We start from the raw sequence: 12,869 nt of genomic DNA on the forward strand, positions 1-12,869 counted from the left end.
ATTCTGCCTTTTTTTTCTTGACAAGCAAACATTTGTTCATGTTTCCTGTACTCGCATAAAAAGACCTGACTGCTTTGAAACTTTATATGAAGAAGAAAAAAAATTAAAGACAATTTTATCCTTATACACTGATAAATGCACTGTAGTGTTGTAGTCATTTATTGTTTCTACATATTTCAAACTATGAGAATTCTATACAAACAAATAAAATGTTCATGAAGAATCAGTTGCACTTTCGGGACAGACTGGTTTAGATGCTGTTCATTTGTTTGACCACAAGATGGCCACAATACATTTTACAATAATGTAGATTTGCCGCAACAATGAGTTAAAAATTCATCCAGGTGGTACAAATTATCTATTTAAAAGACCTGGTTGGTTTGAAACTTGCATGGATAGAGTGGCATTTCCCTTGAGTGATGTTGGGAGGGTATTCGGAGAAAAAAGGTTTATATACCTTTTTGTGTTTCTTAATCTAACATACTGTTGTTGTGCTATAGTATGTGTTTATGCTAACTCGTTTACAGGTTTATTGTTATTATAAAAAATATATATATATATATCCCTCTCTCTGAACACAATCAGGTCGGTGCAACCAGGACTTTTTCTGAAGGGGTCCGTTTCTGTCAACGCCACCTTCAGCCAGGACTCTCCTGAAGGGGACCGGTTCTGACAACACCACCTTCAGCCAGGACTCTCCTGAAGGGGACCGGTTCTGTCAATGCCGCCTTCAGCCAGGACTCTCCTGAAGGGGTCCGGTTCTGTCAACCCCACCTTCAGCCAGGACTCTCCTGAAGGGGACTGGTTCTGTAAATGCCGCCTTCAGCCAGGACTCTCCTGAAGGGGTCCGGTTCTCTCAACGCCACCTTCAGTCAGGACTCTCCTGTGGGGTCTGGTTCTGTCAATGCCAACTTCAGCCAGGACTCTCCTGAAGGGGTCCGGTTCTGTCAACGCCACCTTCAGCCAGGACTCTCCTGAGGGGTCCGGTTCTGTCAACACCGCCTTCACCCAGGACTCTCCTGAATGGGTCCGGTTCTGTCAACGTCGCCTTCAGCCAGGACTCTCCTGAATGGGTCTGGTTCTGTCAACACCACCTTCAGTCAGGACTCTCCTGTGGGGTCCGGTTCTGTCAGTGCCAACTTCAGTCAGGACTCTCCTGAAGGGGACCGGTTCTGTCAGTGCCAACTTCAGCCAGGACTCTCCTGAGGGGTCCGGTTCTGTCAGTGCCAACTTCAGTCAGGACTCTCCTGAAGGGGACCGGTTCTGTAAATGCCGCCTTCAGTCAGGACTCTCCTAAATGGGTCCGTTTCTGTCAACACCACCTTCAGTCAGGACTCTCCTGTGGGGTCTGGTTCTGTCAGTGCCAACTTCAGCCAGGACTCTCCTGAAGGGGACCGGTTCTGTCAATGCCACCTTCAGCCAGGACTCTCCTGAGGGGTCCGTTTCTGTCAACACCACCTTCGGCCAGGACCCTCCTGAGGGGTCCGGTTCTGTCAACACCACCTTCAGCCAGGACTCTCCTGAGGGGACCGGTTCTGTCAATGCCGCCTTCAGTCAGGACTCACCTGAATGGGTCCGTTTCTGTCAACACCACCTTCAGCCAGGAATCTCCTGAGGGGTCTGGTTCTGTCAACGCCACCTTCAGCCAGGACTCTCCTGAAGGGGACCGGTTCTGTCAAGGCCGCCTTCAGCCAGGACTCTCCTGTGGGGTCTGTTTCTGTCAATGCCAACTTCAGCCAGGACTCTCCTGAAGGGGTCCGGTTCTGTCAACGCCACCTTCAGCCAGGACTCTCCTGAGGGGTCCGGTTCTGTCAACGCCACCTTCAGCCAGGACTCTCCTGAGGGGTCCGTTTCTGTCAACACCACCTTCAGCCAGGACTCTCCTGAAGGGGACCGGTTCTGTCAATGCCGCCTTCAGCCAGGACTCTCCTGAAGGGGTCCGGTTCTGTCAATGCCGCCTTCAGCCAGGACTCTCCTGAAGGGGTCCAGTTCTGTCAATGCCGCCTTCATCCAGGACTCTCCTGAAGGGGTCCGTTTCTGTCAACGCCGCCTTCAGCCAGGACTCCCCTGAGGGGTCCCGTTCTGTCAACACCACCTTCAGTCAGGACTCTCCTGTGGGGTCTGTTTCTGTCAATGCCAACTTCAGCCAGGACTCTCCTGAAGGGGTCCGGTTCTCTCAACGCCACCTTCAGCCAGGACTCTCCTGAGGGGTCCGTTTCTGTCAACGCCGCCTTCAGCCAGGACTCTCCTGAAGGGGTCCGGTTCTGTCAAGTAAGTAAGTAAGTAAAATTTATTTGTATAGCACATTTCACAGATAAAAATCACAAAGTGCTTCACAACAAAAGGAAGAATACACAACACTTATAAATAAATACATTACAGCACATAATGGTGGTCAACACCACCTTCAGCCAGGACTCTCCTGAGGGGTCCGGTTCTGTCAACGCCGCCTTCAGCCAGGACTCTCCTGAAGGGGTCCGGTTCTGTCAACGCCACCTTCAGCCAGGACTCTCCTGAGGGGTCCGGTTCTGTCAACGCCGCCTTCAGCCAGGACTCTCCTGAATGGGTTCGGTTCTGTCAACACCACCTTCAGTCAGAACTCTCCTGTGGGGTCTGGTTCTGTCAGCGCCAACTTCAGCCAGGACTCTCCTGAAGGGGTCTGGTTCTGTGAACGCCACCTTCAGCCAGGACTCTCCTGAGGGGTCCGGTTCTGTCAACGCCACCTTCAGCCAGGACTCTCCTGAATGGGTCCGGTTCTGTCAACCCCACCTTCAGTCAGGACTCTCCTGTGGGGTCTGGTTCTGTCAATGCCAACTTCAGCCAGGACTCTCCTGAAGGGGTCCGGTTCTGTCAACGCCACCTTCAGCCAGGACTCTCCTGAGGGGTCTGGTTCTGTCAGTGCCAATTTCAGCCAGGACTCTCCTGTGGGGACCGGTTCTGTCAATGCCACCTTCAGCCAGGACTCTCCTGAGGGGTCCGGTTCTGTCAACGCCGCCTTCAGCCAGGACTCTCCTGAAGGGGTCCGGTTCTGTCAACACCACCTTCAGTCAGGACTCTCCTGTGGGGTCTGGTTCTGTCAATGCCAACTTCAGCCAGGACTCTCCTGAGGGGTCCGGTTCTGTCAACGCCACCTTCAGCCAGGACTCTCCTGAAGGGGTCCGGTTCTGTCAACGCCGCCTTCAGCCAGGACTCTCCTGAATGGGTACGGTTCTGTCAACACCACCTTCAGCCAGGACTCTCCTGAAGGGGTCCAGTTCTGTCAACGCCGCCTTCAGCCAGGACTTTCCTGAATGGGTCCGGTTCTGTCAACCCCACCTTCAGTCAGGACTCTCCTGAAGGGGTCCGGTTCTGTCAACCCCACCTTCAGCCAGGACTCTCCTGAAGGGGTCCGGTTCTGTCAACGCCGCCTTCAGCCAGGACTCTCCTGAATGGGTACGGTTCTGTCAACACCACCTTCAGCCAGGACTCTCCTGAAGGGGTCCGGTTCTGTCAACGCCGCCTTCAGCCAGGACTCTCCTGAATGGGTACGGTTCTGTCAACACCACCTTCAGCCAGGACTCTCCTGAGGGGTCCGTTTCTGTCAACGCCGCCTTTAGCCAGGACTCTCCTGTGGGGCCTGTTTCTGTCAACACCACCTTCAGTCAGGACTCTCCTGTGGGGTCTGGTTCTGTCAATGCCAACTTCAGCCAGGACTCTCCTGAGGGGTCCGGTTCTGTCAACGCCACCTTCAGCCAGGACTCTCCTGTGGGGCCTGTTTCTGTCAACACCACCTTCAGTCAGGACTCTCCTGTGGGGTCTGGTTCTGTCAATGCCAACTTCAGCCAGGACTCTCCTGAGGGGTCCGGTTCTGTCAACGCCGCCTTCAGCCAGGACTCTCCTGAATGGGTACGGTTCTGTCAACACCACCTTCAGCCAGGACTCTCCTGAGGGGTCCGTTTCTGTCAACGCCGCCTTTAGCCAGGACTCTCCTGTGGGGCCTGTTTCTGTCAACACCACCTTCAGTCAGGACTCTCCTGTGGGGTCTGGTTCTGTCAATGCCAACTTCAGCCAGGACTCTCCTGAGGGGTCCGGTTCTGTCAACGCCACCTTCAGCCAGGACTCTCCTGTGGGGCCTGTTTCTGTCAACACCACCTTCAGTCAGGACTCTCCTGTGGGGTCTGGTTCTGTCAATGCCAACTTCAGCCAGGACTCTCCTGAGGGGTCCGGTTCTGTCAACGCCGCCTTCAGCCAGGACTCTCCTGAATGGGTACGGTTCTGTCAACACCACCTTCAGCCAGGACTCTCCTGAAGGGGTCCAGTTCTGTCAACGCCGCCTTCAGCCAGGACTCTCCTGAATGGGTCCGGTTCTGTCAACCCCACCTTCAGCCAGGACTCTCCTGAATGGGTCCGGTTCTGTCAACCCCACCTTCAGCCAGGACTCTCCTGAAGGGGTCCGGTTCTGTCAACGCCGCCTTCAGCCAGGACTCTCCTGAATGGGTACGGTTCTGTCAACACCACCTTCAGCCAGGACTCTCCTGAGGGGTCCGTTTCTGTCAACGCCGCCTTCAGCCAGGACTCTCCTGAAGGGGACCGGTTCTGTCAACACCACCTTCAGTCAGGACTCTCCTGTGGGGCCTGTTTCTGTCAATGCCAACTTCAGCCAGGACTCTCCTGAAGGGGTCCGTTTCTGTCAACACCACCTTCAGCCAGGACTCTCCTGAGGGGTCCGGTTCTGTCAACGCCACCTTCAGCCAGGACTCTCCTGAAGGGGACCGGTTCTGTCAACACCACCTTCAGTCAGGACTCTCCTGTGGGGCCTGTTTCTGTCAACGCCACCTTCAGCCAGGACTCTCCTGAAGGGGTCCGTTTCTCTCAACACCACCTTCAGCCAGGACTCTCCTGAGGGGTCCGGTTCTGTCAACGCCGCCTTCAGCCAGGACTCTCCTGAAGGGGACCGGTTCTGTCAACACCACCTTCAGTCAGGACTCTCCTGTGGGGCCTGTTTCTGTCAACGCCACCTTCAGCCAGGACTCTCCTGAGGGGTCCGTTTCTGTCAACACCACCTTCAGCCAGGACTCTCCTGAGGGGTCCGGTTCTGTCAACGCCACCTTCAGCCAGGACTCTCCTGAATGGGTCCGGTTCTGTCAACACCACCTTCAGCCAGGACTCTCCTGAAGGGGACCGGTTCTGTCAATGCCACCTTCAGCCAGGACTCTCCTGAAGGGTCCAGTTCTGTCAACGCCGCCTTCAGCCAGGACTCTCCTGAAGGGGTCCGGTTCTGTCAACACCACCTTCAGTCAGGACTCTCCTGTGGGGTCTGTTTCTGTCAATGCCAACTTCAGCCAGGACTCTCCTGAAGGTGTCCGGTTCTGTCAACGCCACCTTCAGCCAGGACTCTCCTGAGGGGTCCGTTTCAGCCAGGACTCTCCTGAAGGGGTCCGGTTCTGTCAACACCACCTTCAGCCAGGACTCTCCTGTGGGGTCTGTTTCTGTCAATGCCAACTTCAGCCAGGACTCTCCTGAAGGGGTCCGGTTCTGTCAACGCCACCTTCAGCCATGAAACAAGGCTGAAGGGGTGGTTTGTGACTAACTGTCAGTCACAAAAAAGCACATTAAATGATAATGATCCATGAGTCGTCTGAGATTCATGTGTTCATTAATTTTAAGTTGTTTCACTGTATGACAAACAGTCAAATTTCTGAGCTCTTTATTTCTACACTGATATAGAGTTGCCTGTAGCTATATTAAGAAGTCGGCTGTATGTCTGGCAGATGTGTCTTCAGTCTAGGTTTAGACTTTTTCTGGATGAAACATACAATGAGAAAATCTATCATTTTTAGATGCATATTTGGTACTAAACTTTTTTCCCAATAAGACAACTTTACTTTTTCTGTTCTCTTTATTTAGTGCTTTCTCACCAGTTGATGAGGACTGTAAACCCGAATAAGTTAGCAGAACTCAAAAAATTTAAGGCAATCGATTGATTGCCTCAATTTTTTAAGTTTTGAAATTCAAAGATTAAGTAAGCAGAACTGGCAGATTTTAAGTTTGTACTTAAACATTTCAAGTTAAGAACAATTAGTGAACAAACTCCATCGCACACCTGCAGGTGATAGGTGCGATAACAAGACCAATTAGGTAGGTCGTTTCAGCAGATAAGGAACAACCGAAATGTTGTGTTAATAAATATTCATTTTAATTGCAAGTTAAGAACAATTAAAATCAGAATACACTATTTCATACATTTAACTTAGAACTTTCATGTAATCTCAATGTGAACACTTTCATTAGTATTAACTTATAGTTTTAACAAGCTAGTTTGCTAACATACTATTATGTTAACATGCTAACAATAGAATGTTATATAGCACTTGCTGCATGAGTGCATCAATATGAAGATTTTTATTTGCTCTCAAATCAAGCCGCATGCACCACTTGTCACCATGATGGTAACTGTCCTAAAACCAACATTAACAGAAATTCTTCTAAATTAGCATAACAAATCATTAATCAATACTCAATCTCCCACTTAACATTAATCTTGCACAAAAAAAACATTATATTACGCTTAATTTTAGCATTTACTCTCCCATTCAAGTGCCATCGGCAAAGCATGCTGGGAAATAGACATCCCAGCCGTTTCAGTTAAACTTAAGTTTGTTTAAATTAAAATAAATAATTTCATAAAACTCATAAAATATTCATAAAATATATCAGTTCTGTGAACTTGAAAGAAAAAGAAAGTGATAAATACTCATAAAAGTTAATTTGACTGAACTAATTAGTTTAATTTGAGTTTGTCCTACTCAAACTAATTAAGTATTTAGAGCGTTAGGGTTTACAGTATTGCCTGGTTTCACAGACAAATCTTAAGACTAGTCCCAGACTAAAATGCATGTTTGCATTGTTTTAACTGAAAGCATATTAAAATATGTCAGTGCTATTATTTTCTCAAGATGCAGACCAGTAATGTTTTTTTGTAAGTCACGTTTATAAAAGCTCCTCAAATTTCCTAATTGAACTAAGGCCTAATCCTGGCTTAATCTAAGCTCTGTCTGTGATACCAGGCTTAAGTATTTGTGTTGGTTGGGCCTTCTTTCAGTGGAGGTCAATGAATCACAAGAGATAAACATTGAAACTTTTGCAAACATATTTTTTATTGAATTTTACAACACATTTAACAAAAGAACGTAACATACACTTAAATACAAACATACCTTACTCAAATCCCTCCCCCTCCACAATAACCCTGGCAGTCAGTAAAAATAATAAAAATAATAAAAGAAATACATACGTAAGCTTCTCAAGGGCCAAAGTGGATATCAAGTTTTTCAGCCAAAGTCCAAGGGAAGGACAACTTGTATTCTTCCAGCAAAGGGCAATTGAATGCCTGGCTTGTAGTATGCACAAATCCACCAGTTTTCTTTCTTTGACGGGTAGAGAGCAATTGTCCACATAGATACCCAATACACATATTACTCCAAAACTTTTGCACCTCACCACATTCCCACACACAGTGAAAAATGTGCCTTGGAACTTATTGCATTTAAAACATAAGTCAGGAATACTTGGGTTAAATTTATTTAATCTCACAGGAGTGATATCATTTCTCATTATCCAATTATATTGTAAGAGTCTCAAACGAGTATTTATAGTTTGAGTTTGTGCTTTTAAACATATTTTACCCCACTCATCTAATGAAATGTCTTCATCCTGCATCCATGCTCGTCTTTTATTTTCAGAATTTTATATATAATTCTGTTCCAGTATATTATATAATTGGGTAATTCGCCCTTTACTGAAACAGTCTTGTGTGGAAAAGGTTTCCAGTGTGGATAATGAAGGGAGTTGCACAGAATTCTTTAGTTTCGAAAAAATAAAACTTCTAAGCTGCAGGTATTTAAAAAAATTGTTTCCGGGGTATATGAAACTTTGATACCAGATTGTCAAAAGACATTAAAATATTGTCTTCATATAAGTCCATCAATCTAACTATTCCCTTAGTCAACCATAGTTTAAACCCCATATCATTTTTAGCTGGAGTGAAATATCCATTCACCCAAATTGGGGAGGAGCAAGACAGCGATGGGGCCTCTCCGAGAAATGAATGAACTTCGTACCAGATCATAAAGGTATTCTTCACAAATGGATTGTCTGTTTTTCTTTTTAGTTCTTTAAGGGGTGCTGAATGTAAAAAGCTGTCAAGTCTTTTGCAGCCAACATTTCAACCTGTAACCAAGGCATATTGGTATCTCTAGAGAACCAGAACATTGCAGCCCTCATTTGAGCAGCTCAATAATACCACAATAAATTTGGTAATTATAGCCTTGACGATTCTTAACAAAGCCATTCTGGTCTGAATATACCAGCAGAGGCAGGACCTTCTCAAGTCTCATCCCCAAGGCTTTAGCAATAATTTTTGCATCCGTATTCAAAGTGAAATTAGTCTATATGACCCACATTCTACAGGTGATCCTCCTGGCTTCAAAATAAGAGTGATCAGGGCACTTTTCAACGAGGGAGGAAGAGATCCTTGCCGAAAAGCTTCTACATACATATCCAGTAACGGACCTATTAATTTATCTTTGAATTCCTCATAAATGTCAATTGGGAGCCCATCCTGACCCGCTGCTTTACCACCTCTCATTTTAAGAATAGCATTAGAAACCTCTTCTAATTCCAATTCCCTATCTAGCTCATGTTTTGTTGCTTCAGAAATAGAGGGAATATCCAACCCATCCAAAAAGTGCTCATAGGAAAATCAGTTTAAACATTGAAACTTTAGTTATGTGGGATATAACATCAGCTAGTATGCTGGGTAATTAATTATTGATCTCATTAATTAGCAGATTGCCCCAATAATGAGTTAACGAGTCATCCAGGTGGTACAAATGGTTTTCTCTTTGGCTTTAAAAGACCTGATTGATTTAACACTTTAGCTTGTGTTGTTGAATTGGCTGTTTTAGTGGCTCAGTTCATGTTATAGAATGGGTTTGATTAAAGTGACTGTTTTGGCAGTTCTTTATCACCAGTTAGTATGGCATGGTGAGTTAATTTTTGTTTGCTTTTAATAAGTTTACTAGTCTGTTTTTTTGTTAAGTGTCAAATGTGTTTCTCAGTTTTCAGCTGCGCAGTCAAAGATGGATCCTTAAATTTCTCCTTGAGTGATGTTGGTAGAGTAGTTGGAGAGAAAGGTTTGTAGACGTGTTTCATAATTTTACATAGTCTTGTACTAAAGTAATAAGAGTTTATACTAACACATTTACATGTTTGTTTTTGCTATTAGCAACAATTTTTTTCTCTTTCTCCCTCTCTCCAGATGATTCTGTGAACGTCACCTTCAGCCAGGATTATGCCGAGGGATCTGGTTCCGTCAACGCCACTTTCAGACAGGATTCATCTGAGGGGTCCGGTTCTGTCAACGCCACTTTCAGCCAGGATTATTCTGAGGGGTCCGGTTCTGTCAACGCCACTTTCAGCCAGGACGACGCTGAGGGGTCCGTTTCTGTCAACGCCACTTTCAGCCAGGATTATTCTGAGGGGTCCGGTTCTGTCAACGCCACTTTCAGCCAGGACGACGCTGAGGGGTCCGTTTCTGTCAACGCCACTTTCAGCCAGGATTATTCTGAGGGGTCCGGTTCTGTCAACGCCACTTTCAGCCAGGATTATTCTGAGGGGTCCGGTTCTGTCAACGCCACCTTCAGCCAGGACGACGCTGAGGGATCCGTTTCTGTCAATGACACCTTCAGCCAGGACGACGCTGAGGGGTCCGTTTCTGTCAACGCCACTTTCAGCCAGGACGACACCGAGGGGTCCGGTTCTGTCAACACCACCTTCAGCCAGGACGACGTTGAGGGGTCCGTTTCTGTCAACGCCACCTTCAGCCAGGACGACGCTGAGGGGTCCGGTTCTGTCAACACCACCTTCAGCCAGGACGACGTTGAGGGGTCCGTTTCTGTCAACGCCACCTTCAGCCAGGACGACGCTGAGGGGTCCGGTTCTGTCAACGCCACTTTCAGCCAGGATTATTCTGAGGGGTCCGGTTCTGTCAACGCCAGTTTCAGCCAGGATTATTCTGAGGGGTCCGGTTCTGTCAACGCCACCTTCATCCAGGGCGACGCTGAGGGGTCCGGTTCTGTCAACACCACCTTCAGCCAGGACGACGTTGAGGGGTCCGTTTCTGTCAACGCCACCTTCAGCCAGGACGACGCTGAGGGGTCCGGTTCTGTCAACGCCACTTTCAGCCAGGATTATTCTGAGGGGTCCGGTTCTGTCAACGCCACCTTCAGCCAGGGCGACGCTGAGGGGTCCGGTTCTGTCAACGCCACTTTCAGCCAGGACGACGCTGAGGGGTCCGTTTCTGTCAACGCCACCTTCAGCCAGGATTATTCTGAGGGGTCCGGTTCTGTCAACGCCACTTTCAGCCAGGATTATTCTGAGGGGTCCGGTTCTGTCAACGCCACTTTCAGCCAGGACGACGCTGAGGGATCCGTTTCTGTCAATGCCACCTTCAGCCAGGACGATGCTGAGGGGTCCGTTTCTGTCAACGACACTTTCAGCCAGGACGACGCCGAGGGGTCCAGTTCTGTCAACACCACCTTCAGCCAGGACGACGTTGAGGGGTCCGTTTCTGTCAACGCCACCTTCAGCCAGGATTATTCTGAGGGGTCCGGTTCTGTCAACGCCACCTTCAGCCAGGACGACGCTGAGGGGTCCGGTTCTGTCAACGCCACCTTCAGCCAGGACGACGCTGAGGGGTCCGGTTCTGTCAACGCCACCTTCAGCCAGGATTATTCTGAGGGGTCCGGTTCTGTCAACGCCACCTTCAGCCAGGATTATTCTGAGGGGTCCGGTTCTGTCAACACCACTTTCAGCCAGGATTATTCTGAGGGGTCCGGTTCTGTCAACGCCACCTTCAGCCAGGACGACGCTGAGGGGTCCGGTTCCGTCAACGCCACTTTCAGCCAGGATTATTCTGAGGGGTCCCGTTCTGTCAACGCCACCTTCAGCCAGGATTATTCTGAGGGGTCTCGTTCTGTCATCGCCACTTTCAGCCAGGATTATTCTGAGGGGTCCGGTTCTGTCAACGCCACCTTCAGCCAGGACGACGCTGAGGGGTCCGGTTCCGTCAACGCCACCTTCAGCCAGGATTATTCTGAGGGGTCCGGTTCTGTCAACACCACTTTCAGCCAGGATTATTCTGAGGGGTCCGGTTCTGTCAACGCCACCTTTAGCCAGGACGACGCTCAGGGGTCCGGTTCCGTCAACGCCACCTTCAGCCAGGATTATTCTGAGGGGTCCCGTTCTGTCAACGCCACCTTCAGCCAGGATTATTCTGAGGGGTCCGGTTCCGTCAACGCCACTTTCAGCCAGGATTATTCTGAGGGGTCCGGTTCTGTCAACACCACCTTCAGCCAGGACAACGCTCAGGGGTCCGGTTCCGTCAACGCCACCTTCAGCCAGGATTATTCTGAGGGGTCCGGTTCTGTCAACGCCACTTTCAGCCAGGATTATTCTGAGGGGTCCGGTTCTGTCAACGCTACCTTCAGCCAGGACGACGCTCAGGGGTCCGGTTCCGTCAACGCCACCTTCAGCCAGGATTATTCTGAGGGGTCCCGTTCTGTCAATGCCACCTTCAGCCAGGATTATTCTGAGGGGTCCGGTTCCGTCAACGCCACTTTCAGCCAGGATTATTCTGAGGGGTCCAGTTCTGTCAACACCACCTTCAGCCAGGACAACGCTCAGGGGTCCGGTTCCGTCAACGCCACCTTCAGCCAGGATTATTCTGAGGGGTCCCGTTCTGTCAACGCCACCTTCAGCCAGGATTATTCTGAGGGGTCTGGTTCCGTCAACGCCACTTTCAGCCAGGATTATTCTGAGGGGTCCGGTTCTGTCAACACCACTTTCAGCCAGGACAACGCTGAGGGCTCTATTTGACTTGGCATATGTCAAGATTTGTAACAATAAATTTTTATGAGTTTTTGAATGGATTGCTTGAATTGCTTGAATTATTATTATTATTTTTTTTTTTCACTTTGCTTGTAGATCGCTAGATTGCTCCCTTTAGGTTGCTTAATGGAAATCTGTTTAAATGTGTTAAGGAGCAAGCGCATCTAACTATTCCCTGGAGTTGGTACACTCACTGCCTATGGTCTGCTGTCTATCTGGCAGATGTTTCTTCAGTCAAGGTTTAGATTGAATGTGTCAGGAGAAAGCATACCATGAGAATTATATCATGATTAATTCGTACAAAACAGTGAGTCAACACTTTGTCCTCTTTATTTGGTGCTCAGTTGATGTGGAATAATACGGCATGTGTAGCCCATGTTGTGTCTTCATTCAGTTGAGCTCAATGAATAACGAGAGACATTGAAACCTAAGTTCTATGGGATATAACATCAGCTTGTATGCTGAGTGATAAATTATTGATATCATTAATTAGCAGATTTGCCCCAATAATGAGTTAATGAGTCATCCAGGTGATAAAAATGGTTTGCTGTTTGGCTTTAAAAGATCTGGTTGGTTTGAAACTTCAGTTTGCATGGTTCTTTGCAAAAGACTGCTTTAAAACTTTCACAGAGACCTCAAACAGAACAGCTGCCTTTCTTTAAATTGAATTTCGTTTTGTGTTAATTATATCTTAATTTTAATCAATGTTTCATGAACCAATTGCCTGGATTTAATAAATAAGAAGTAAATATAGCAGAATCACGACATGGAGGCGCCGGCGAGTGAACTGGAGTTCGTCTCATAAATGAACCGAAACTCAGCGTATAATGCACATTACCCACATCAGAAATTTCAGATCCGACCCCAGACACTGGATCCTGGCAAGAGATCAGTAAAACCTGTCAACAGCAAGTCTTGTCTGGTTCCCAAAACAGTGTTCT

At 48.1% G+C, this 12,869-nt stretch overlaps 1 protein-coding gene across 1 annotated transcript; it reads left to right on the plus strand.

Moving 5' to 3' along the window:
* The first annotated feature begins 8,894 nt into the window (after positions 1 to 8,894).
* LOC308702912 (uncharacterized protein) lies at positions 8,895 to 11,969 on the plus strand. The gene is made up of 3 exons (XM_081386086.1): positions 8,895 to 9,024; positions 9,099 to 9,173; positions 9,299 to 11,969. The coding sequence occupies exons 1-3, from the start codon at positions 8,967 to 8,969 to the stop codon at positions 11,914 to 11,916; spliced, it is 2,751 nt and encodes a 916-aa protein (XP_081242212.1). The 5' UTR covers positions 8,895 to 8,966; the 3' UTR covers positions 11,917 to 11,969.
* Positions 11,970 to 12,869: the final 900 nt, after the last annotated feature.

This window comes from Scardinius erythrophthalmus (genome assembly GCF_964197995.2).
Source record: "Scardinius erythrophthalmus genome assembly, chromosome: 15".
NCBI lineage: Eukaryota > Metazoa > Chordata > Actinopteri > Cypriniformes > Leuciscidae > Scardinius > Scardinius erythrophthalmus.

Excerpts from the sequence above, each read along its gene's own strand:
- LOC308702912 (XM_081386086.1), top strand. The coding sequence starts at position 8,967 with ATGGGTTTGATTAAAGTGACTGTTTTGGCAGTTCTTTATCACCAGTTA. Across the intron at positions 9,025-9,098 it reads TCACCAGTTAGTATGGCATG|TTTTCAGCTGCGCAGTCAAA; the intron begins GTGAGTTAATTT and ends TGTGTTTCTCAG. Across the intron at positions 9,174-9,298 it reads TAGAGTAGTTGGAGAGAAAG|ATGATTCTGTGAACGTCACC; the intron begins GTTTGTAGACGT and ends CCCTCTCTCCAG.